This window comes from Phalacrocorax carbo, chromosome 11 (genome assembly GCF_963921805.1).
Source record: "Phalacrocorax carbo chromosome 11, bPhaCar2.1, whole genome shotgun sequence".
Taxonomy (NCBI): Eukaryota; Metazoa; Chordata; class Aves; order Suliformes; family Phalacrocoracidae; genus Phalacrocorax; species Phalacrocorax carbo.
The window spans coordinates 24,641,724-24,667,178 of NC_087523.1; the positions used below are offsets into that span (position 1 = coordinate 24,641,724).

Sequence of the window (25,455 nt, forward strand, 5' to 3'; positions counted from 1 at the left end):
GGGGGGCTGGGGCGGGCCCGCAGGCATGGCGGGCTGCACGCCCGGTGGGGGGGGGGGGGGGAACTACAGCTCCCGGCACGCTTTGGGGCGGAGCGTCTCCCGGCGTGCCCGGGGCCGGAACTGCCCGCGCCGGGAGGGGGTGGGGGGGCAGCGCCCGTCCCGGCGTGCCCCGGGCGGGCGGCGGGGCGGCTCTGATGGCGGCGGCGCTGCCGGTCTATGTGTATAGCCCGGAGTACGTGGCGCTCTGCGACTCCCTCTGCAAAGTGCCCAAGCGGGTCAGCGCCGCGCCGGGGGGCTGGCGGGGAGGGCGGGGGGTGGGCTGGCGGCCCCCGTGGGACCCCGGCGCCGGGGGCGTTGGGAGCGCAGTGGTGAGGCCTGCGGTCGAAAGGGGCCTCAGGAAGGCTGCGGGAGGTCCGGGGGCTTTGTGGGAGGCTGCTGGCACCTGGGACAGCGGGAGGGTGCGGGGAGCTTGGGGAAGGGGCAGCAGTGGGGGGCGCCGCCGGCCCTGGGCAGGAGGAGGGTGGGGTCAGAGGGGGACCCTGTCTGTCCGCTCAGACCTCTTCTGGCAGGGCGGGAGCGGGTGGCAGGGACACAGGAATGGCACTTCCCAGGCGCCCATCCCCACCGTGAAGATGTGTGCTGCTGTGCCTGTCCCTGACACTCCGGGAAGAAGCCCCCAAACACACCCTGCTGTGCTGCACACCCTCCGTGGGGGAGACTCATCCAGGGATGCTGCTCAGGCAGGTGCCAGTTTAGCTGTGCTGCTGCGAGGAGTTACAGTTACACCTTTGCTGCAAGTCACTTAGTCGCCAGTTGCTGTGGTCCTGTCACCTACACTACTCTCATGGTCGTCTTATTCTTTCTTTAGGCCAGTATGGTACACTCGTTGATTGAAGCATATTCCTTACTTGACCAGATGAAGTAAGTGCTCCCAGTTTCTGCAAAGAGAATATTTTCTGCTCTGCTAAGGTTTGGAAGATACTGAATAACTGGAGGTGTTATACTGTCTCTGCTGGCAGCGCTATTATAGGAGCTATGCAGTGTGTATTTCTAGAATCTAAGGAGAGGCTGCTTGTTTTGCTAAATGGACAAGATTAGAGCAGTTATGGCAGGTGTAATTTATTGTTGCCCTTCCTGGTCCAATGGAGTACAAATTGCGCTGTGCTTTCTCCATAGACCACACTGTTGCCCACTGTTTTTGTGGCTCTGAGCAGAAGTAATGGTGTAGAAACCATCCTTGTTGGCACCGCTCTGAATCCACTGGCCAATGTTGATGCTGAGAGGGACCATGTTGATTTGCTGTGTTGTGGCTGATTTGGGAGACTTTATGTGAGGTCTTGGTGCTGTTCAGGAGAAAAGACAAGATGAGGTCTGAGGCAGAAGAGTGAGAACGTTCCTGCCCCATCAGGCTTTTGACACTGGGGGCTATCAAGGGAGAGAAAAGGCTTAGCTCAGCTCTCTTCTGTAGCATCTCATAAAATCTTAAAACAAAAAAATCCCATGTTGCAGTTCAGCAGGGCCATAAAGTCCTGTTGGGACTTTTTTTGAAGGATTTTTTTCTTTCTGGTAATTTTGGTAGAGTGCGCTTGGGAAATGGCTGTAGGTGCCATTGCAGAGGCAGACCCACAGGGCTGTTTGCCCTGGTGTGGGGTGAGAAGCGCACAGCACTTGGGCTAGCCTGGAGCTGGGAGCTTCTTGCATCCAGTAGCAATGGAGCTGTACTGTTTGCTTGTTTGTGCCCCCAGAGTCTGAGGTTTTGGAGATGTCTTCAATGTGTTGCAAGATTTATTTAGGCAGACTGCAAAGCACCTAAACCCAGGAAAGGTGATATACGAGTTGCTGAGGACAGAGGCGGCCTCTGCTTTGAATGCAGGTGGAATTAAGAGCACATAAGAGGTGCTGCTTAGCTCTTGACACAGCAGGCTGGTGTTCTGCCACAGCACTGGGCTGGGCCTGGGCATCTTCAGTCTGTTATTTCCTCTGTGTGTAACCAGAATGTTGGATTGCTGGAGATCGCTCAAACTGGGAGAACATGTAGAAAAGGGAAAAAACTTGAAGCAAAGTAGAAAGGTTAAAACAGGCAGCACCTGCAGATGTTCCTTGTTGGGATGGGCACAGCAAACAGTGCCAAACTGGGGAAAAGGCTTTCTCACTCAAAGTGACAGTTTGGTGTGAGAGGAGGCGGAGGTGGTTTTGTTTGTTTTTTTCAACAGTAACTGCCAAAAAGGGTTCCTAGTCTGAGGAGGTTAAAGCTGCATGTTCCAGTTGAATCCTGAGCCTCTTGTCCTGACGTGCTCCCTTCCTCCTCTCTGCCTAGGATAGTTAAGCCAAAAGTGGCTTCCATGGAGGAGATGGCGAGCTTCCACACAGATGCCTACCTGCAGCACCTGCAGAAGGTCAGTGAGGAGGGGGATGATGACCATCCGGAGTCCGTGGAGTATGGACTGGGTAAGGACATGTATCTTCAACGAGAGATTAACTGAGTATCAGGTCCAGGATGCTTTTTGCTGGAGCTGAGGTTGGACAGAGGGGTGAGCTTAGGTGGGCTGCTGGGCTGTTTGTAGAGGGAAACACTCTTTGATGGGGTGTTGCTGAACCCCGTCAGCCAGGCAATGCCTGTGAGGCTGGCGTTTTCACTGTTGCCAGCAGAGGGTACTGTCAGACTCACGCTGCTGCTCCGTGCAGCTCAGACTGTCCCTTGTGTACTGGGAGCCAGTGCATTTTGCTGCTGCTTTGAGGATCTCGGGCAGGACAGAAGGCCCTGACATGCTGCCCTTGGAATAGAGCTGAGACTGGCTGCTGCAAGCCTGCTGTGTTGGAGGGCCTGCATGAACAATGGCCTGAAGCTACAGCTGTGGACCAGAGCAGCTGCTGTTTGCCTGGTGACTTTGCTGACATCTTGAGCAGAGGGCTCTTGCCTGCCTGGACTTAAGATAGCCCCCTTGCCTGCTTTAACTCAGGCTGTGGATACTCTCTTAGTCTCAGGAACAGGAGCGACCCAGCACTGAGGCAGTGGTGCAGATTCTGAACTGATATCATGCATCTCCCCTAGATCTGCCCTTTACATTTCTGAAGCTGATCTGTCTGCAGACAGAGGAGCAGCCCTGGGGTCACGCCTTGCTGGAGAACAGCTCCAGGGAGGCTGCTGTAGGAATAGGTGAAGATCATATTCTAGCTATAGACCTGCAGCATACTTAGGCCTGGCTGCTTTGTGGATGCCTATTTTTAGGGAGGAGATACATCGGTGACCATGTCAGGGCTTTCCTGGTAGAGTAGCCAGAGAACTGAGAGTGTTTTTGCAAGATTGGCGTGAGGGACCAGTAGGTTGGGCTAGCCAGGCACATAGATCGGAAGTTGGTTCAAGACCCATCTGTGAATGATCTGAGTGCAAGGAAGCATTTTGATTGTTGATTTTTGTGGTGGGTTAACCTTGGCTGGTGGCCAGGTACCCACCAAGACACTCTCTCCCTCCCCCTTCTTAAAACAGCAGGGGAGAAAATACGATGCAAAAGATCATGGGTCAAGATGAGGACAGGGAGATCACTCACCAGTTACTGTCACAGGCAAAACAGACTCAGCTTAGGGAAATTAGTTCAATTTATTGCTGATTAATAACAGAGTAAGCTAGTGAGAATTGAAAACAAAACTAAAATAACTTTTCCCTTCATCCACCCTTCTTCCCAGACTCAACTTCACTCCCAGCTCTTCTACCTCCCTTTCCACGAGCGGTGCAAGGGGATGGGGAATGGATGTTGTGGTCAGTTGGTTACTCTTTGTCTCTGCCACTCCCTCCTCCTCATACTCTTCCCCTGCTCTGGCATGGGGTCCCTCCCACAGGACGCAGTCATACACAAACTTCTCCAACACGAGTCCTTCCCACAGACTACTGTTCTTCATGAACTGCTCCAGTGTGGGTCCCTTCCACAGGGTGCAGTCCTTCAGGAACAGACTGCTCCAGCATGGGCTCCTCTCTCCACGGGGCCACAGGTCCTGCCAGGAGCCTGCTCCAGCATGGGCTTCCCACAGGGCCCCAGCCTCCTTCAGGTGCATCCACCTTCTGCAGCATGGGGTCCTCCACTGGCTGCAGGTATCTGTTCCACCGTGGGCCTCCATGGGCTGCAGGGGAATCTCTGCTCTTGTGCCTGGAGCACCTCCTCCCCTTCCTTCTTCACTGACCTTGGTGTCTGCGGGGCTGTTTCTCTTACATATTCTCACTTATCTTTCCTAGCTGCTGCACGGCATTTTTTACCCTTTCTTCAATATGTTATCACAGAGATGCCACCAGCACTGCTGATGGGCTCAGCCTTGGCCAGTGGCAGGTCTGTCTTGGAGCTGTCTCTGTCTGACATGGGTGCGGCTTCTGCTGTCTTCTCACAGAAGCCACCCCTGCAGACCCCCTGCTACAAAAACCTTGCTACACAAACCCAACACAATTTTTTTACTACTTACTCCCTGAGTCTGCTTTGTGAGTCCAAAGCTGATACCTGTTTGAGTTTGCCATGGCTTTTTCATGGCACCTGGAACAGGAGGTTGGAGCAGCGATTAAATAAAGATAGCTCAAAACGAAGAGAATGTGTTCCCCCAGAGCAAAAGGCCTGTTGTGACTGACACATGGACTCTTCCCTGCAGGTTATGACTGTCCGGCTACTGAAGGGATCTTTGAGTATGCGGCAGCTGTGGGAGGAGCCACCATCACCGCAGCACAGTGCCTGCTGGACGGCAAGTGCAAGGTAGCGATTAACTGGCCTGGAGGGTGGCATCATGCAAAGAAGTAAGAAAACAATCTCTTCCCTTGTGTTTTCTCACCTGGTGTCTGAACCCCGCCTCCTACCTCCCAGCTTCCATGCGAACCCTCAGGTGCGGTGATCCAGCTGGAAGAGAGACAATGGTGTGAAAGGGGTGAGGGAAGGCAGGAGGTAGATGGGAAAGAAGCAGAGTGTAGGGCAGAGGCCTGCGAATAGGCTGGTAACTGCCCAGTCCTGGTGCTGTCATGGTCTGCAGTGTGGGTCTGGGGCAGATATATTCAGAGGTGTCCTTCCATCCACTCTTACTTGGTTATCTCTGGGAGTTCAAGTGAGAATTGATTTTGCAAAGTCTGTAGAAAAGGGCTGTGGAAAGGCAAATGACTGGTGTCGCTCCCAGCTTTGAAGAGAATGGGAATGTGGCGACATGTTATCCAAATTGTTTGTCTGGCTGTCTTGATTTCTTAATGGGAGGTTTGAAACAGTGCAGGACTGTCCTCTGGTTTCCCCCGTGCTCTGTGGGTGGCTGTTTGCACTGAGATGTAATGTCAGTAACGTTCTTCCAGAACAACAGAAAGGAAGTAAAAATTTCATCCCTTAATCCTGGGATTCTGTAGTGGTAAAATAATTTGTTTCCATGGCTTCTCTGTTTTCCATGGATATGTGTTTTATTTTAACTTGCGTCCCCCATTTCCCAAAACATGATGCCTTAGGCCTGTCTGCAAATGCAGACAAGGCAGCGCCCTTCCTCGTCCCCAGTTAACTGGCCTTTGCAGTGCCTTTCTCTTTCCCTGGGGAGCCCCAGGAATTAGCATGAACCATGTGTCTAACCCTAATAACTTCTACATGAGTGCACAGGTTTCTCTTCTTGCTCCAGTGAGTCTTCTGACCTGGCAGAGAAACTCTGGAGGTGTAACAGTGGTGTGCAAACTCCAGAATGGCAACATCTCATCAGGACCCTTTTCCTGGTCAGCACTTTGCTGAATACGGGTTCAGCTACAGCATGCTGAGAAAGGAGAGAGTTTAGCTTGGCTGAACTGAGCCCTCTTGCTCTTCGCAGGAGGAATGGTGCTTTTAAAACCTCTGTTCTCTTTTATCTTGATTGCATGGTTTATGAAATGCCTATAACAGAAGAAATCTCAGCAGTGTTGCTGCCACTGAACTGTGCTATTAGCACTGTTCTGGGAAGTAACCAGTCTGTGTAAAAAAGGCATTTAATACTTACTGATCCCAAAGGTGCCTTCTCAGTCACCTCAGTGAGATGGCGTGGGATGCTGCAGGGTAGGCAGCAGCTGTGGTAGGTGCCAGTCCAGTGTGAAGGTCCAGACAGACTGACACCCAACTGCAGGTGCCTGGTGCTAGGACCTGTGTCCTAGCAAAATACATACCCTTTTGTCAAAAGAGACCTGCTATCTGGTGGCATAGTTACTTTCCAGGGTTGTAAAGGTAGGAACGGTAACCACTGTCACCTGGGGAAACCCGAAGTTCTGGCCCTGAGCTGCAGCTCTAACACTGGTCAGCCTCTGTCTGAGCTCATGCCCTGCTCTGCTTGGCCTCAAGTTTGAAACAGATTGTGTGTTACAGCATGGAGAGAGTGCCTGACATGTGTCATAGTTCACTTTGCTTCCTTGCGGGCTGGGAAGGAGGGGAGGAGTACAGTGTGTAATCACAGTTAAGGAAGATTCCCAGGATACCTGCAAACATCCCAGTTCTCAGCATCACTGTAACTGGAAGAGAGTCACTGGGAAGCATCTGTGCTCCATGACATTTGCAGGGAGTGAGAGCAAGTGCAGTTCAGCCACCCCATGCTTGCTCCTCGCTGTTTCCAGCCGTTTGCTGAGCAGGGCAGTGTTGGGGGAAATGAGCTGAGTGCTGTGGCTGAAAGTAAAGAAGCATTTCTAAGAGGCACATTTTAGATCCTGGTGTCGTTTGAGCCTGGGGGAGAGGGGTTTGGATGCTTTTGTTGCAAAGTATAAAGCTTTGGTTTAAGTCAGCTATCCAGCGCTGACCTAAGAGCGCGTATGAGCTAGTGCCAAGGGGTGACAAGGACTTGACTTCAAGGTGAGTCTGGAGTAGGGATTAAGAAACTTTCTTGTTCCTTTAATGCCAGCAATATGGAAGCTGGCATACCAGATGTATGTCAGGGATAAATCTTACCATGCAACATCTGTCCTCTGTTTAGCTGCTGGGGATCTCTTCTGGCTGACCCTAGGAGCTGTATTGTGAGGGACTGCATGTGGGGCATCCTGTTTGCATTTTCTTGGGGAGGAAGGGAGAGTGTTGCTTTGGGGAGAGGCTTAACCTCCTTACCCCAAGACTGAAACAGAGCATCAGTGTTGCAACTGCCTCGGACCTGCCTTTCGCTGTCAGGACCCTCCCAGGAGCTGTGACCCAGACAGCGGGGATGGAGTGGCTGCCTGCCTGTGCCTGTCCAGCACTCGCAGGAAAGTGGCCAAGCAGGACTGTCTATCTAGGGGCCTGTCCTCTTGCTGCAGAGGGAGAGGATGTTCAGTGGAGTGTTTTGAGTTGAGTGGCTCTGAACTTCTTTAGAATATCTCAGGTGCAGAAAGGTTATGCTTTATTTGTGCAACAGCGAAATGGTCAGAGGTACCCTGCCAAGCCCCATATTGGTCACGGTCTCTCTGCAGCAGAACCAGCTAATGCTTTACCAGCTGCCAGCAAGCCCAGGGGTGGGAAGTGATTAGCACAAGCAGTCACATTCTCTGTGCTTCCCAGCCATGCTTTGAGCTGCTCCTGACCCATTCCTTGGTTGCTGCTAGGCCTTGTTTGGGGTATGCCCCTTGGCTCCTCTGTGCCCCTGCACGGTGGAGACTTGCAAAGCAAAAGTGACAACGCCGAGATCAGTGGCAATTGTGTTGGCGATGTTCAACCTCATGGACATTGTTTTCACAGAGATGAAGCTTCTGGCTTTTGTTACCTGAATGACGCTGTCTTGGGGATCCTGCGGTTGCGCCAGAAATTTGACCGTGTCCTTTATATCGATTTGGATTTGCATCATGGGGATGGTAAGGCCCAGCGCAGGCTGTAAAGAGTACAGCCACACAGGCCTAGGGGGAGGAATGGGAGAAGTGAAGGCCTGTTGGGGCAGTAGGGCTTTACCTGCTGCAACAGCCATGGCTTTGCCTCCTTTCAGCACAGTCAAGTTCCCTCAATCCATTTCTGCCTTTTCCTGCTTTATGGATTTGCCCTGTACTGCTCATTAGACCTCTCTTGAGGGTCTGGGCAGCAGTCTTGCACCTAAAGCAACAAACAGCATGTTCCCATTCCAGTAATCCCCTCTGCCAGTGGCTCTCCAGCAAGGACTTCCTCCAGTCCCTTGTCTCCCGTCCTGGCAGAACAACTGCTGGCAGTGTTTAATTGTTTAATGCCAGTGGTGCAAGAGGGAAGCAATCAGTAGTAAACGGTGCTTTTAAAAGAAGGCTTGGTGCTATAAAACTGAAGCCAGAGCTGGCCTTGCTGGAACTGCTCTCTCCTTCAGGGACCTTATTTCAACACCGTTTAATGTTTCCTGCTCTCCTAAATTTTGCGGTGTTTCATTTTGCTGTTTTCACCCCAAATTTGGTTTCTGTTAACCTTCCCATTACTTCTTTTTCCCCTTCCCACCCCACTATTTTAATATGTCTTTAAGGAAAAGACGTATTGAACTGCAGTAGCACTGAGAAAAAGTGGGAGAGCCTGGTAGCTCTGGTTCTAATCAAAGCCAAGCTCTGGCCAAGGCATCCCTGCTCAGCTCCCTCCCCCGGTCTTGCAGGCCAAGCAGTGCAGGTGAGTGCTGCTAATATGGGCACTCACCTGAAGTACTGAGATCCATTCAGTACTGATTAGCGTGAGACCCACATAATTCATTTCAGTTGTGACCTTTGCTGCAGTTGAATTTGGGTCTCTGGTTAAGGATGGATTTATTGAACCATATCTGGTTTTCTGCTTTGTTCATTCCATTCCTGCTCTGCTTGCTGCCCCATGTTTATTGAGTGTTTAGACCCTGTCATTTATGTGAATTATGGATGGAAGCTTTTTTTACCTCTTCCCTTTTCCAACAGGAGTTGAAGATGCCTTCAGTTTCACCTCGAAAGTCATGACTGTTTCTCTGCACAAGTTTTCACCAGGGTTTTTCCCAGGCAAGTTGAACTTGTGAGGTTTGTGCTAATTTGGATCAGACATCACTGATGAGGCCCCAGCAAAGGCAAGACCCATCTCTTCCATCCAGCAGAGGTGTCTCGCTGCTTCTCCTCCTGACCCAGGAGAAGGAAAGGGGGAAACTACGTGTTTGGCATTTCCCCCTTTCTGGTTGTGGCTAAGTTCTGGGTAGAGCCACTGCTGGGCCACCTGCAGCCCTTGAAAGCTGCATGACAGAATTGGGTGGAGGGTGAGAAGCAGGTCGATCCAATCCCTCCTTTTTGATGGTGGCAAGTGGACGTCTGCATAACCGTGCCAAAGGTCCTGGCTGTCTGCTCTCATCTGACACATCCGACACATTTCCTCTGCTGCTGATCCCCTTTCCCTTGTAAATAACCATGGGGTGTTGTTATGGTTTAGTCCCACTCAGCAACTAAGCACCACACAGCCGCTTGCTCACTCCCCCCACCCCAGTGCGATGGGGGAGAGAATTGGAAGAGCAAAAGTAAGAAAACTCATGGGTTGAGATTTGAACAGTTTAATAATTAAAATAAAATAGTAGTAATAATAATAGCAATAATAACATAATGAAAAGGAAAATAGCGAGAGAGGTGAAACCTGGGGTGGGGGACACACACCAAACAAACAAGTGATGCAACCGCTCACCACCTGCCAACCGATGCCGCCAGTCTGTGAGCTGCAATCGCTGCTTCCCCTGGCCAAGTCCCCCCAGTTAATATATTGAGCATGATGTCATATGGTATGGAATATCCCTTTGGCTAGTTTGGATCAGCTGTCCCGGCTGCCTCCCCTCTCCTCCCAGCTTCTTGTGCACATGGCAGAGCATGGGAAGCTGGAACAGTCCTTGCCTAGTGTCAGCACTTAGCAACAACTAAAGCATCAGTGTGTTATCAACATTATTCTCATACTAAATGCAAAACACAGCACTATACCATCTACAGTGAAGAAAATTAACTCTATCCCAGCCAAAACCATGACAGATGTTTCCGTTTTTCAGGCACTGGTGATGTGACAGATGTTGGCCTGGGGAAGGGTCGCTATTACAGCGTGAATGTACCTATTCAAGATGGCATTCAGGATGAGAAATATTACCAGATCTGTGAAACGTAAGCTCTCTTGTTCAGATACATTTTACTTGGATGGGATTTTACAGAGCAGGGACTGCGCAGATTTTGTTTATTTCCTATTTTTAATTACAGTCCTTCTGTAAGGCTTGCCCCTTCCCCTATTACAGTTTTTGATTACAACGAACATGGATCTTAAGAGGTCTCAGAGGTCTTGTCCGAATCCTTAGGCAAACTGAATGTACAGAGGCATTTGTGGGTGGCTGGAGGATGTGTTTGCCATGGGTCAGCCTTATGTGTTTAAGGAGAGACTGAGAAGGGACAAGTACTTTTTAGCTGTGGAATTAGGGCTAGGTGCTTTTTCTTCAAGTAAATGCTCTGAACCCTGACCATCTGTGGGAGATATGCTTGCAGCTGAGCTAAAAGTCTCTTCTAAGCACCTTTTGTCTATGCTGGAAGAATGAAAGGCTGAAGGCTGAACATCTGCTAGTGACTGAGCTGCCTCCTGGCAGGCCCCTCTGTCACTCAGTTGGTGATGGACCTCACAAGCTGTTTCCTGTGTCAGAACTGGGCTGCAGGGCTTGTTCTTTTCAAGGAGCTAGGAGCTTCAGTGCAGGGCTGCAGGACGTGGTAGCACATCTACCTCTGGGCTCTAAGAGCTGAGGGCTGAAACCTCTCCAGACCTGTAGCTTGTTAGGGCAGTCATACTGTGACCATGCCTCCTGCTTGCTTGTTGGTGCTTGTCACTGCTGGTGGTAGAGCAGCCCTCTTCCTGCAGGGGGACATGATTCCAAAAGGCAGGGCAGCTTTAAGGCCTGAGTAGGAGTTAGGAGGCAGGTCAGGAGTAAGCCATTGCATGCATTTCCAGCTGAAGGACATCAAAACCTACCATAGGTTCCATGATGCATATGGATTGCATATAAACAAATGCATATGCATTTGCATATAACCTAAGCATCTACAAAGAAATTTCGAGACCTCATGGGCAAAGAGAAGGAGTTCTGTCCTGGCTGGGAGACAGTTACATGCATGACTCTGGGTGTCTCATCCAGCTGATGTCTGAGGATGATTGCCTGTGCCTCCCAAACCCATAGTGGCATTGGAGTGGATGACTCCCTCCGACACAGATTTCTGCAGGCTGACTGCACCTTCCACAGAGCCTTTCCTTGTATTCTTCTCCTGTGTCCCCTGCCGGTGAAAGGAGACCTGCTCCTTGGCAGCACTTTGCTCCTTGCTGAGGTGCTGCCAGATCAGGCATTCCTGGAGCAAAAAGCCAAGGAGACATCTCACCTTCCTCAGCGTCAGGGACAGCTGCCTCCCCAGTCTTAGTGGAGGCTGGTCTGCTGCAGCACAGTGATATAAATAAACAGGGAGGAAGTTTGCTCTTGGTATCTTGGAGCATGTGCACTTTGAACTTGCCTCTCTATAAATTACAGTGCCTATGTTTGATCGCTTTTATTGTAGATAAACTGTCCTGCTTTGGAGGTGCTGTGGCACAGGGATAATTGCCTGTTGTTTCTGGAAGTTGAATGACAAGGGCTCCAGCTGGCGTACATTGTTACTAACAGCCGCTGCATGGAAAGGGGGCCAAAGTGTGATGTTATTTATTTTCTGGAAAGTCTGATGTCTTCAAAATTTTGAAGACAAAGGCAGCCAGGGATGAAAAGTTTCAGAGCTGCCATGAGAGCAACAGCACCCGAGCTGGATGCTGAGTTTCTGTGGTATGCTCTGCTCATGCAGAGATGTGTCCAAGGCATGTTCCCACTAAGAGCCCTCTGGGAGCCTACCTGCTCATGTACCCTCTCCATAAAAAGAGAAAGTTACGAGTCTGGCTAATTGTAAGCATCCAGAATAGCTGATGTGCTTGATCACCTTTCAAAACTGCCCAAATTAATTAATGAAATCGGTCCTGAAAAGAAGTCAGTAACTCGACCTGGAGTTTAAACATTAAACTTTTGAAGACTAAATAAAATGCAGTATGTGAGAAACACTGCAAGTAAACTTAGAAATAATCCGGAGACATTCAAAAGCATTATCTTTGCTCCAAAGACAAAGAGAAATGTGAGTTATTTTAAATGGCTATAGAGTTTTGCTTGATAAACTCACTATTATTTATAGCTGAAGGAGATAACTAACCAGCTATTTCTTCTCTCGTATTGTTCAGAATGTAAAAAAAAAAGAAACAAAACAAACCCATACAAACAAACAAAAAACAACCCCAAAAAAACCACAAACAAACTGACCCCAAAATCTGAATGCTGTTTGGCCCGTTGTTATACATGATGCAGGGAGCTGTGTTAGTGTGTAGGCAAGGATCTAGCAAAATTCTGCCTTAGCCAGTGCAGACTGGACTGTGTGACAAAGATCTGCTCAGTTGGAAGTTGTGATGTGTTCATTACATTGGTGGAGAAACAGGTTAGTAACATGGGTCACTTACAAGGAAAGCATACAGGACCCCTTTGTGGCACCAAAGGCTTGCCTGCTATCTAGAAAGGAGGTACTAATTCTCTATTTACAGTGTCTTAGTGAAAGAAAACAGGATGACTGTGGTGGACATGTTGCACCCCAGCAGTCAGCTGTCTCTGTTCCTTTGGACTCAGCCACTGTAGATGATGTACCTGGTGTGGCTCTGCCTGGTGGTAGGACCACAGGCTGGGGTCTCGGTCATGCTGGCACAGCAGAGTGAGGCTGATTATTCATGGGGCATGATATACGAGCAGCAAGGCCAGTTCCCCCTTCTCTCATCTGACCTGTTTTTTCTTATTCTGCAGGCTTTTGGCAATATGAAAAATAATACTTTTTTTTAATCCTTCTAAGCAAGGGCTTTCAACCTCTGTCAGTATGTGGGTACCTGCAGTGTCTCAGATGGCAGCACAGCTCTCTGTAGATCCAATTTCAGCCCCCTCATGATTGGCTGTCTTTCTTTTGGTGCCTTTTCTGAAGCCCTTAGACAAGCCCCAGATCAGAAAACTGACTAGACTCTTTTTTTTTTTTTTTTTTTGAAAACAAAGGTTTCCCACTTGCAAGAATAAGACTAAAAGCAGATACTGATGTTTCTTGGGAGGCTGCAGTATTGCTTTCACAGTGCATCCAGCTGTACCCGTTCCTAGCTACAATGGGTGGAGGGTATCTACTGATGCATCCTTCCCCCCTGTTTCAGTGCTGGGGAGGAGGCCAGCAGAGAGGAGAGTGGCCTCTCACCAGTGGAGTGCCAGTCTAAAGCAGACAGCAGTGGGGGAAGATGAGGTAAAAAAAAATGAGGGACGTGATAAAAAGCAATTCCCACTTGACTGTCAGCATCTACTGGGGCTTTTTCGTGTTGTGCGGCTATAAATGGAGACTCCTATGGAGAGGGTGCCTGCTCCCTCTAGGTGTTGGGTATGTGTGGCATGAAAAGCACCCCATGGCCTGGAAATCCTGCAATAATATGAGCCCAGTTCTGAATCTTGTCCTTGGGCATAGGCACTGAATGGTACAGACCCCAGAGTGACTGTGTTGTTGGGGGGCTCTGGAAATTAGGGATGCGATTGACAGCTAGATTTGGGATCTCCTTGGAAGGGATTGGTCTTAACACTTCTTATTGCTGTAAGGGTTGAATAGAGCACAGGCCAGGCTGTGAATGTGGGGGACCTAGCCCACCATCTGGACTTCATTGGTTGCTTTTCATCGTGCAGCACAGCATAAATCCTAAATGTTCTTCCAGACTCGTTTAAAATACGTCCATAGTCCCACAAAATTTGCAGAAGTTCATGTTCTGAGTTTTTTATGGTTTGGGATGAAATTTTGAAACTTTGGCTGAAATTCCAGACCCCTGCTTTCTTTTGAAAGGTCCCAAGTTTTAACCTGGGGAAAAGGCCCAATTTAACCCACTGGATCACGGAGCTTTCTGAGTGCCTGTGCTGTTAGGCATTACATGTGCACTGTGTTTGGCCACAACTGCCAGCTCAAACATACTTTGCAGTTGACAAAATTAGTCTGGCTGCTTTCTTTAGCTTACAGACAGGGCCTGTGGTGTTTGCTGGTGCAGCTGTCACCCTGGCATATCATGGGTCTCGCTGGGATGTGTACAGAGCGGGGCAGTCAGCAGCACAGTGGCAGTTCTATGGGAGCCAGGAGGCAAGCTGGTGTGGGGATCATTTGCTGGCTCTGAGAGCAGCAGGGCCCTGGGCAGCTCTGAGTCTTGTCTGCCTGCAGTGTGGGTAGAAGGAGGAGCAGGCAGGCCTGTGGGTTGCTGCTATTGGTGACAGCAGATGTAACTTGATTGCTTGGTGAGTTTTGGATGCAGCTTTTTGGAGGATGGAGTTGTAAGTCACAATCTTGCCTGTATATACAGGTAAAGGAAAGCCCTCTGATTTGGGGAGCTCCTTCCTGTGCTCCTGACACCAATGGGAGGAAACATCATGTGGCACTGGTCATCTTGCAGTGGCAATCTCACTGGGGCTGTGAAATTTTGACTGCCATTCTGGGTTTGCTTGAACAGTTGCAGAAGCCCATTGTCTTCCATCCTCCCTGTCAGCTGCTCACTGTTTTAGCTGTTCCTCTGGCCTCCCTGGGGGTAACAAAAGGCAACTCCTCTGCCAGCCGCTTCCGTCCGGAGCTGGCAGTGGGGGCAGTGAATTAGAAACCGCTGAAAGAAAGAGCTTGGAGAAGTCTGAGAACTGGCAACATCTGTTCATCTCTACTGCAAGAGTAGGCAGTGCAGCCCTGCCTTGGTGCACTGCTCCGCCAGGGCCAGAAAGGAACCACTGGGGTCACCTTGTCTTCATGGCCCTATGTTGCTCGCGAAGCTTCTCTGAACTTGTTTGTTAGTTCAGGAACAGAAAGGGGGTAGAACATCCCCTTTGCACCTGTGCCAAATGAGTGCACAGCCTAGGCTGCATGGTCCTCACTGGCTGCGCCATGGCCTGGCTGCAGTGATGGGAGTACTGTCGCTGGAGCCAGCTGTCACAGGTCAGAGGTTCCTGTGCCCCCAGCTGCAAGGCGGTAAGAGATCTTTGCCGTGCTCATGATGTCTCAGTGCAAAGTCAGTTTCCTACCCAGGATTAGTCTGCTGATACAGGGAGGTGTATCGGGAATTCCCAGACAGGCTTGGAGCTCTGACAGTGTGACTGAGCTGTCTCCCAGATGGATGCTGCCAGAAGGGGAGAAGAGTCCCATTCCCACTGCCTTATCCTAGGCTGCCCACTCCTTCCCACTCTTTTCCTTGGCATGAACCAGTTCAGGGAGTTAACTTAGCAGAAAACTGACCCTGCTAAGCAACTTTCTACTAGTTCAGCTCTCTGAAACTGCACACTGGGATCAGAGCAGCTCCATCATAAGCAAAAGGAAGGGACTGGGAAGGATGGGTGGAAGGGACTACCTGCTGCTGTGTGGGAAGTTTGGCTTTATTGTCAGATCAAACTTGTAGCCTGCATGCGTGTGAGGGTCTGTCAACATCTGGATGGGGATGAGACTGCAGAGCAGTCCTGCTGATTTCCTAAAACACCAGAAAGAATTATGCTGTTCCTGAGCACAGCATGGGTCAAGAAGGGGGCTTAGCTACCCTTATGCATTAACAGAGATTCCAGCAGCTGCAGACAAATGCTGTCGTGTCAAGGAGCTGTTTTATCATTTAGGTAATGTCTGCAATGTGTTTTGAAAATTAAAAGTCCTGGGAGAGAGTGAACTTTGTTTAAAACTCCTCATGCAGCCAGCAAAAACCTGCAGGGATGGGCTAAAAGTCTCTTCTCCATCCTCACTGGGAGACCTTGCTGAGAAATAGTAGGAAGCCTTGGCCTGATGTTAGTTTCACTGGGGAAATGATAGAAGGACTCGTGATAGTGATTGCACTTTGGTGTAAGTGGCTGTCCTTGCACAGTGAGATCAGACAGTGCAGGGGATCCCAGTCTTCGCTAGTAAGAGGTGAACCTTCCTCTGGCTATGTTATTTCGTATTTTGCATATTTCGCATGCATCTGCCTGTTCTGGTGGATCCAAGAGGAATGTAAAGCTTCCTAGGGAAAAAGTGAGCTGTTTGGACTGGCCAGTGTCAGCTGCCTGTCTAGCAGAAATGGAGAAGCATGTCTAAGGGAAACAGGGGAAGAGGGACTCAGAGACAGCTCACAGGAGCTAGATGCGCTTGCAGAGGTCTGAGTGCAGGCAACAAAAGCCCTCACCAGCAGCAGACAGTCAGGAAGTCCTACAGTGTTTGAAAAAAGCCGGTTCAATCCTCAGTCCAGGGAAGGGTAGTATAGTGTGGGCCTTGGGCAGAGGTGGAAGCCCCTCTCATTCATCCTGTCCTTGACATCTGCAGAAGAGAGGTTGACTTTGGGTCCACTTCAGGAAGGAAGCTTAGGCCAAATTGACCGCTCTTTCCTTGGCACTGTAATTTTCACCAGCTGCCTTAGTTTACTTAGCTTGATGGGACTGTGTGGATAACATGGCCTGGTAGCTGTCAAACCATGAGTGGTGTGAGTAGCTGTTGGCTACCTGTCCCTGCCGGGCACCTGGGGTGCTGGGGCCAGGCTCTCGGCTGTTAAGACTATGCTGCCATACCGGGGTGAATATGCATACTGAATGGAAATCCTGTTTTCCCCCCAGGCTTGCATACTTGGTCTGGGGGGACTGAGTTTTTTCCCAGAGTTTTTTTTTATCACCAGTCAAGTTTTTTCCCAATGGTGCCTGTACTTCAGCAGCAAATTTGTGGTGCTTGTAGAGCTGATGGCCTCAGCCCTGCAGGTATCTGCCTTGGCAGACGGCACTGAGCTCAGTGGGGTTCCTTATCTGAGTGCAATGACTGGATAAGTTTCTTGGGGTAAGTGCTGGTAAATGCTAGCTCTTTGTCACAGGGAAGCAGTTCTCTTGTTTGTCACTGCAGTGGTTTCTAATTGCATATCAAATAAGAACTGGCGATGCTTAGGTTTTCTTAACCAAGGCAAAAGCATTTATTCCAGGGATCATATCTGTTTCTACTTTAGCAAAATAAAAACACTGTTGTGGAAGGAACATGCTTTTCTCCATTATTTGTCTTGTATTTTGGGCTTTGGAGCACAGTGCTGGGAACAGGATTATTCCCTTTGTGGTGTTCATAATACTAAAAATCTCCTGGAGCAAAGCCAAATGTCTGACAAGCCCAATTGCCTTCTGCAAGAGAGAATACTTCTAATAAACTATCTCCAGGACACTGGCCCTGCTGCACCCCAGCATCTGCCAGGAGAAATGTATTTCTGCCTCAAGAACCATACGGGAGAGAGGAGAGCGAGAACCTAGACAGAGCCTTCCTCTGTTCATTCTGTCCTGTCCCTGTGAGAAGTGTCTGATTGTTTAGGATTGTTGTTTTGCCAGACCCTGCTCTTCATTGTGACTTTTACAGGGGAGAAAAGTCCCTGGACTTGTCTTGCAGCCCTTCTGCTCAGGGTGGCCAACGTAAACATGTGGTTTGATGCTACCACTGAGCTGATCAGGACTAGATCCCACTTCCCCATGTTCTCAGTGATGCTTTTGCCTTCATCAGCCTCGTGATGAGCACTTTGAGAGCTAGACTTACTGTAGGAGAGTAGTGGAGGCAGAAGCCTAACTGGAAGCAAAGGGATCATACCTGGTATGATGGTGGTGGGAGCAGAGAATGCAGAAACCTTGAGAGACGTTGGTGGATCTGAGGGACCAGGGGCACGCCACCAGCATCCTTCTGAGCTGCATTTGCAGTAACCCCCACTACTTCTCCTCTCCACAGCGTGCTGAAGGAGGTGTATGCTGCGTTCAACCCAGATGCGGTTGTGCTGCAGCTGGGGGCGGACACCATTGCCGGAGATCCCATGTGCTCCTTCAACATGACGCCCGAGGGAGTGGGCAAGTGCCTGAAGTACGTCCTGCAGTGGCAGCTAGCAACTCTCATCCTGGGAGGAGGTGAGCACATGCGCGTCCTGCTTTTCACAAGGAAACGGGTTTGTCATCCTGTAAGCCTTCCAGCACTGACTGGAGTTTAGCAGGGTGCCTGCTGGGCAGCGTCAGGAGGGCACTCTGTGGCACAGGACTGTTTTCACACACACCTGAAATCCTTGATACTGACAGGTGGAAATCTCAATCCTGACCCTAAGATGTTAAGTGAAAGGCTGCTTGGCTCCACCAGAGAAGGGCAGAGGCTGTTGACCCCAACGAACTGACCCTGGCTTCTCAATGGCACCTCTGATTCCCATCTCTGCTAATGAGCCCTTCAGTGCTTCTCATTAAAAGTGAGCACTGTGTTCCCAAACCTACCTTGGGCATCTGGCAACGAATGATTTTGTTCGGATTCAAGCAGGGGCTTGGGAAAAAGGCTGGCTGCCTGCATGGTACAGCAGGGCTCTGATACCCAGCGAAAGCTAAGGTTGACTTAGGTCTGCCATGCTACATAACCAGCTGCTTGTCCAGTGGGGAGAGCACAGGACAGGCTTTACGCAACAGACTGTTTCAGAACAACAAAAGCCACTGTGTCCCACAGAGATACCCCCAGCTCTGTGCCTGGAGCCGCATCAGCTCTAGCTGTTGTCCTTTTTGACACGGGGCAGATCAGGTATAGCATCTTAAGCCTAAAATTTGATTTGCCTAATGCACTTTGTTTTGGAAAGGTTATGAGTGTTCAATCCCGCTGTGGCATGTCTGTGGTATGCTGGGGATGGCACCTTTCAGGCAGAAAGAAACCCCTAAACTTTTGTCAAAGAATGAGGCACAATTATTCGTAACTGGTGAAAATACCAATGGAGTGACCCACCACTGCAGCCTGTGGAAGCATTTGAAGTAAAAACTGGGGGAGGAGTTAGTACTTGCGAAAAAACCCAAAACCAACCAACCAAAAAAAACCAAAATCAAAAAACAACAGGAAAACAAAAAAAAAACCCAAACAAAAAAAACCACCAAACACCAAAGAGAAGGGAATGTTGAAAAATATGGTCTCCCTCGCTTTTCAAAGTGGTTTTCTCTTACCATTTTAGTCATCTTTGCTGGAAGAAAACTTCTGAGTCTCTTGCAGGATTGCTTTCAGCTGAGGTTTCTCCTTGTGAGCTCACGTACCCTTACCACTGAGGTGACCATAACCATACTTACTGTGATACCTCTTTTACTTGTAAAGCAGTCTCAAGTTGTACTAATGAGCTTTGTATTTGTCCTCTCAAACATGACAGCGCTGAAGAGCTCAACAGCAAATGGCTGTGCATATGTATTATGCTTTATGGGTTGAAGGCTGGCATTAAAAAGCAGGAATCCCCTGTCTCCACTGCTGCCCTTGCGCTCCTCTCCCTGTTACCTTTGAACACCCCTCCTTGTTGCCAGGAGAGAGTCCAGCACATGGGGCTGGGGGCTTATGCTAGGTCTCAGATGGTAGCTGAAGGAGCCTGGCCTGTGCCACGCTGGCTGTAACTGGGATTCAGTCTGGGAGGTCTGCCCTGGGGTACAGTGTCATTCAGACCTGGCCTCATGTAGCCAGCAGGTGCAAAATGCAGTTTTTGAGCACAGCTTGAGTGGATGAAATAAGCTGAATTAATATAAACTGTGCGTTGCCTCTGCAATTTGTTCCTTTCACTAAAGTCTCTCCCTCTCTCTTCCCTTTCCCCACTCTTTCCCCTCCAAAATCACAATTCTTGCTGGAGACAGGAGGCTACAACCTTGCCAACACAGCTCGCTGCTGGGCATACTTGACTGGGGTCATCCTTGGGAGAACACTGTCCTCCGAGATCCCCGATCACGAGGTAAAGCTTTGACAAACCCTCCCTTCTCCTTGTGCCAGAGCTGAGTCGTTCTACCTAATCGAAACAGCATCCTTGCTGCTCAATACCGTCTTGTTGAGACACCCCAGTAACAATAATGCACTGTCCTAGCAGCATAGTGGGTGTTTGTTCCCAAAACCCGAGGCTGTTCTCATCTTTTTGCAAGGGATCTCAGGTGCCAATAAACTCCTGTCTCAGCTAATTACAGAGAGGATGGGGAGGGGGAGTCATCTGTTTGCTCAAATAGCTCTTTAGGATATGCACATAGTTGTGCCAGGAAAGAGCTAAGCCTTTCTCAAGAGTTTAAATTTTAGCCCTGCTATCATTGACTTAAAGAAACTACCAGGTACAACTTTGAAGCTTTTCTGACCAGCAGTCTTGCAGCGGGCCATGGGCCCAGGTGCTATCCATGATTGCATATGAACTGTCTCAGATCCTGTGCTGGAACTTTTAACGTCTTAAGTGGGGCTGGACAGCTGGTTGGAGGGACACAATGTAGACTGAATTTGGGTGGAATAACTATAGGTTCATAAATAGATCTCCAACTGCAGATCAGTGTTATTGACCCTACAGAAACAAACCTGCCACGTGCAAAGTAGTTCAAGCCTACAGTGACTACAGAGAATTATGGTTTTGCCTTTGTCTAAGGATCTCATGGACCAGTATGCATGAGGAAATAAAGTGTTTGTGTGGATTGAAACTGGAAATGCATCATTATAGAAACTGGTGATTACAGATACAAGATGCTTTTTGAGAGGTGTTGTGCTTGAATATGATCCTTTAACCAGGTTTCTGCAGAAACAGGTTTTAAACAAGACTAGATCTTTCCCATCTGCGGGAAGTGAAAAGGGTGGGTCCCTCTGCAGGAATTAACTGCTGAAGGTTGTTAGGTTTTGCCTGTTCTTGCTCTGAACAGTTTATTTGTTGTGTTAATGATTTGTGCACCAAGTGCCCTGAAGGATAAGAGCACTGTGGGAATGAGTTGATTGCAGGATGTTAGAAGGTGCACAGTGGGGCCCTGAGTGCTCTACCTGCTCCTTCTCAAAGAAATTATCTGCCAAGAAAGGTTGGACCAGATGAACCTTGAGGTCCCTTCCAGCCTAGTATTCTATGATTCTATGAATTTGTATCCCCTCCTGGGCTGCAGAAGCTTGGGCTGCAGAACTGAGCTGGCTGCAAGTTCTGCTGGTGGTGGTGGCTGGTCTGTTTTGGTTCCCCTTGCAGTGAAACAGTGCTTGTGGTTTTGTTTCTGGAGATGAGATGAGCTACTCAGGGTTTACCCTGGAAGAACAAGTTCCCAGAGATCAGTCCAGCCTGCTTCTTGGAGCTGTGGTCCAGCACTTGAAGAGGAATGAGCTGGAGGGAGGGGAAATGTGGGCTGCCCTGGATGAAGCAGTCACCAAGTGCTGCTGTTCCCACTTGGGCACCTATAGGATAATTTTTATGGCAGGCTTGTAAAACCCAAGTGCCCGGCATGAGCAAGCGCGTCTTCGCTCCTGCACCATGGAGAGGGTTTAGTAAGAATCATCTCTGTGGTGGTGACGTCAGCCGGCAAAGCAGCTGGTGAGGATCAGGAATATAGCTGCAGTGCTTATTGCATGCCAGGTGAAGTGGCTGGAGATCACCACAGCCAAAAAGCTCTTGTGTGAATGGAGTTTGCTGGAGGTGCATCAGGGACAAGTCAGAAATCCACAGTGCTTTGCTAGAATACACATCAGGTCCACAAAGAATGCGCGGAGACACTGGCATATGATAAGTTGTCTGATTATTTTAAAGCCCGTGGCCAGGTGCGTCATCAAAAGTAAGAAAGTAGATGTGGCAATAAAGTGACCTCGGTAATAGGAAATAGCCTTGGTACATGAGTTGAATGGTTCTGGATCAGATAGCAGCTAAAAGATGGTGATATTCATGTCAGTAAGCAGGGAGCAGCAGCCTGCCTTCAGGGAATCTTGCATCTCTTTTGCAGCCTGGAAGAAGTGGGTAAGTGAATTGTGTCGGGATTCAGATCCCTAGGGACAAGGCCCCTCAGTTACCAGGTGCAAGTGGTGAAGTTGTGTCTGAACAGCACAAGGTAAAGTACCACGAGGCACAGCCCTTAGGTTGGCATAGGAACCTCTTGTTAAAGCTCTGCTCCCAAGCAGTAGAACAAATGGATATATGCTCCCTGGCTTTGAGGCATCGATGAATTGCTAATTAAAAGGCATTGAGAGGAGTGTTCGCTGTCAACAGGTTTAGTCCATTATTATCTGCTATGGAGCCTGCTGGTGGTTGGGACTGCCTTGCAGCTGAAGGTGAGATTTTGGGCTGTGGTGTGTTACCCATGTGCATGCAATGCCCTGCAGCTGTGCGGGGCTTGCACTGAACCAAGGCATGAGCCAGCTGCCACACTTTTGGTTTTGCCTGCAAGTGGCTACTGCAGGTTGCTTCACAGTCAGGAAGGTGTGTGTCCCTGGTCAGGTGTGAAGTTTTTGCTTCTCCTAGGTGGGTGCTAGCTCACATCCTCTGGCAGGAGATCAAGAGTTTCATTTCTGGCCTCACTAATGACACCAAATGCTATTTTTTTTTTTATGCTTATAATCCTGTTCTGAAATGCGTTAAGCAGTTTATATCAACAAGTACCCTGAAAGCCGGAGGCACAGACTGGTGCTTACAGTTTTTCAAAGGACTTCCTTGTTCAGTTTTAAATGTCTTATTGCTTCTTCCCATCAGTGCTGGTCTGTGTTTTTAGCTCTTGAACCACAACCAGCATCAACGATTTCTGAAACCAACGGTCTTGACAAGAACATTGAAGGATCATCTTTGTTTTCTATAATATATTAAACTCTGATGCAGTTACCTGCCCGCTCCCTCCTCCTAAACTGGATTATTTCATAATCACAGAATCACAGGTTGGAAGGGACCTCAGGGATCATCTAGTCCAACCTTTCTAGGAAGAGCAGAGTCTAAACAAGATGGCCCAGCGCCCTGTCCAGATGACTCCTGAAGGTGTCCAACGTGGCCAAGTCAACCCCTTCCCTGGGGAGATTATTCCAACGGTGACTGTCCTCACTGTGAAAAATTTCCCTCTGATGTCCAATAGGAATCTCCCCAAGAGCAATTTGTGTCCATTCCCCCTTGTCCTCTCCATGAGACTCCGTGTAAAAAGGGAGTCTCCATCTTCTTTGTAACTACCCCTTAAGTACTGGTGCTTAAGATACTACTGGTACATAATACTGAGCATAGTATTTGCTTGCCCAGGAGTAAGGGTCCCTCTTGCGTTTTAGTATTGGATGTGGCGAGGCCATTTGCATTGAAACAGAGATATCCAAACTTTGCCTGCCGAAGGGTTAGGTTAGCAGCTCACCCTGGGCCTGGGAAGCTGTGCCCAGCAGCCATGGTGTACGTCAGCCCGTGACTGCTCTCATGTTACATCCAGGAAGCTGTCAGTCTGTCTGTCTCCTCTCTGCCACAGTAGCTGATAGGAGATGCAGGGGGACGAGTATAAAGAACAGTGCAACCATGAGAGTTTCTCTGGGTGCTCTTCCAGTTTTCTGAGATGTACAGCCAAGAATTACCCTGTCTCTGTATTTGTCCCATTGGTAATATGTAAGGCTTTGTTTGTGAGAGGATTCTGCATTATTATGGTACTTACATGTTTAAGCTGGTTCTGGGGACAGCTGTGGGTGTTCAGCACTGCTCCAAACCTGTCCTAGTCAAGCAAGACCCTGGGCAAAAAGAAGATTGCAAGGCTAGCGACTGGCTCTGCACTGTGTGCTTTATAGGACTTGCCGAGTGCAGACAGAAAAAGGGGTAGCTTCTTCTCCAGGAGGATGGTTGGGGCCGTCCTTTCAGTTTCTGTAATTCCTTGCTGTCCATCTGGCACTTGACAGGGCTGAATTTGCTGAGTCTCTGGTCTGGAGTAAGCTGGGGACGCCTGGTTGTATTGCAAGATGTGATCCAATATGCACCTTGCATGGCGTAACACTGAAGGCAGGGGCTTTAATCTCACTGTCCTTCATTAAAATGCTGCCAATGATAAATGAGGCAGGGGAGTTACACCTGAGACCCGGCTCTGCTTGAGTTACCTGGAGGAAGTTCATCCACCTTATTGAAAGAGGATGACAGGTCCAGCGTCCGTAGCATCAAGGTTTCAGGTGATGCAAAGGTCTGTATCCCTGTAATGGATAGAATTCATGTGCATGCAGCAGGCTCTGTCTGCGTTGTCTAAGTTTTCTGTGTTCTGGATATTCTTCAACAGTTGGGGAGTTGTGGGAAGGTTATCCCTGCCCATGTACCCCTAGCGTGTGTATTACAGCATGTAAGTCTTACTGTGTGGAGAAAATGTGGTGGGGTTTTTCTGTGTGAGAGGATTGCCAAAAGATACCTATGAGGGGGTATATTGGGCTAGTAACAGTTACTGGGACTTGCATTTTAAAAAATAAATTAATTAGAAGATTTCCTGGCTCATGAATACTGGACATGGAAAAAAATGCTTTCAGATATCAAAACGCCCCTTTCAAAGTAAACTGGCACCCAGTACAGGAATATCACCTTTTGTTTATGCTCAAGGGCTTTATCTGGTTTAAGATAATGGAAGCAGTTGGGCGTCCACCACTTCCTTTAGGAAAATTTCCACTTTCAGAAAGATTTACATTGCAGGAAATGCTTAGATTTTCTGGTTAGTTCCCTCAGTTTGGTTTTGTACCAGTTTCCCCAGTGCCACCAGGCTGTTCTTATCCAGCTCTCAGGGCTTAGACCTCCCAGCTGGAGAATCCAGCAGCTCCTCTTGCAGTGCAAAAATTTGGATCTTCCCATCCTTTCTTCCTTGGCTGACTTTCGTTCTCATTGGAAACTGCGTCTTTGGTGTAAGGCTTAATTCTTTTTCATACTTTGAAATAAATTGGGAAGCAGTGCAGATGTGCAACAAACCTGGGAGTGATTTCTCCAGCTGATTTGCACTCGGTTGCTTGGCCGTGGTTTGGGTCGGTGCCTGAACGTCTCTTAGAGGAGAAGAAAGTTCGTTTTGGGGTTGTTATGCTGTCTCTGAGGTAGAGGAAAATGCAACAATTTCTGGTGAGGGTGTCTAAGAGAATGTCTCTGTAATAAGATTACAGTAAACACCTTCTTTGTCATGGTTTTTGAAGGCCACCCCAGCTTGGAGAGGAGAAAAATTGTTTTCCAAGACTGGAAAGCTCTGTTGAAGCTCAGCTACAAAATCCTGTCTTGATCCAGTCTAGATTTGGTTACTTAAGTAAATGCAAGTTCCTTTTAACATGGCAACACTGCCACAGGCAGGAGGCAGGAACCTTGCTGCAGTCGCACAGCTGCAGGCGATGTGTAGTGAAGCTGACATCCTTCTTATTGTTTGTCCTGTTTTCCATGCGATCAGAAGCCATGGCAGATCCCAAGCAGTTATAGGCCTGTATTCACTGCAGCTAATGTTGCCTTTTAATTTGGATGCTGTCCCTAAGCTGGCACCTCTCCACACAGACAAAACTGCCTGATCCTGCTCTTGTAGGCTTTCAACTGAGGCTGCACCCTGGTGGCTGCTTTACGCATGGATCCTTGCATCCATGGTCCTCCTTGTCACTCACAGTCACTCACACTCACAGTCAACTGGAAGCATTGCCAGCTGGATCTGCTTACTTGTTAGTGGGAAATTAATAGCTGAGGCTATTAATAAACCAGTGAAGCTCTGAAAAGGCTCATCTTTGTGTTGGATGCGACGTTTAGAGCCTGGGACCAGAAGGGGCCAGCTGGGAAAATGCTGTTACTTGCTCATTTGCAGAGGACA

General features: G+C 49.0%; 1 protein-coding gene across 5 annotated transcripts in view; it reads left to right on the plus strand.

Moving 5' to 3' along the window:
* Positions 1-160: 160 nt before the first annotated feature.
* Positions 161-25,455, plus strand: part of HDAC8 (histone deacetylase 8) — a 41,679-nt gene continuing 16,384 nt past the window's right edge. For 2 of the 5 annotated variants that reach the window (XM_064463567.1, XM_064463568.1), the window contains exons 1-9: positions 166-275; positions 869-921; positions 2,318-2,448; positions 4,630-4,771; positions 7,656-7,768; positions 8,804-8,881; positions 9,898-10,006; positions 17,675-17,847; positions 19,570-19,664. In XM_064463567.1, coding sequence (XP_064319637.1) covers positions 195-275; positions 869-921; positions 2,318-2,448; positions 4,630-4,771; positions 7,656-7,768; positions 8,804-8,881; positions 9,898-10,006; positions 17,675-17,847; positions 19,570-19,664 — 975 coding nt within the window. In that variant the 5' untranslated portion in view covers positions 166-194. Of the gene's footprint in view, positions 276-868; positions 922-2,317; positions 2,449-4,629; positions 4,772-7,655; positions 7,769-8,803; positions 8,882-9,897; positions 10,007-17,674; positions 17,848-19,569; positions 19,665-25,455 lie in introns of all 5 variants that reach the window. The other 3 variants (XM_064463571.1, XM_064463570.1, XM_064463569.1) reach the window with 2 other exon arrangements.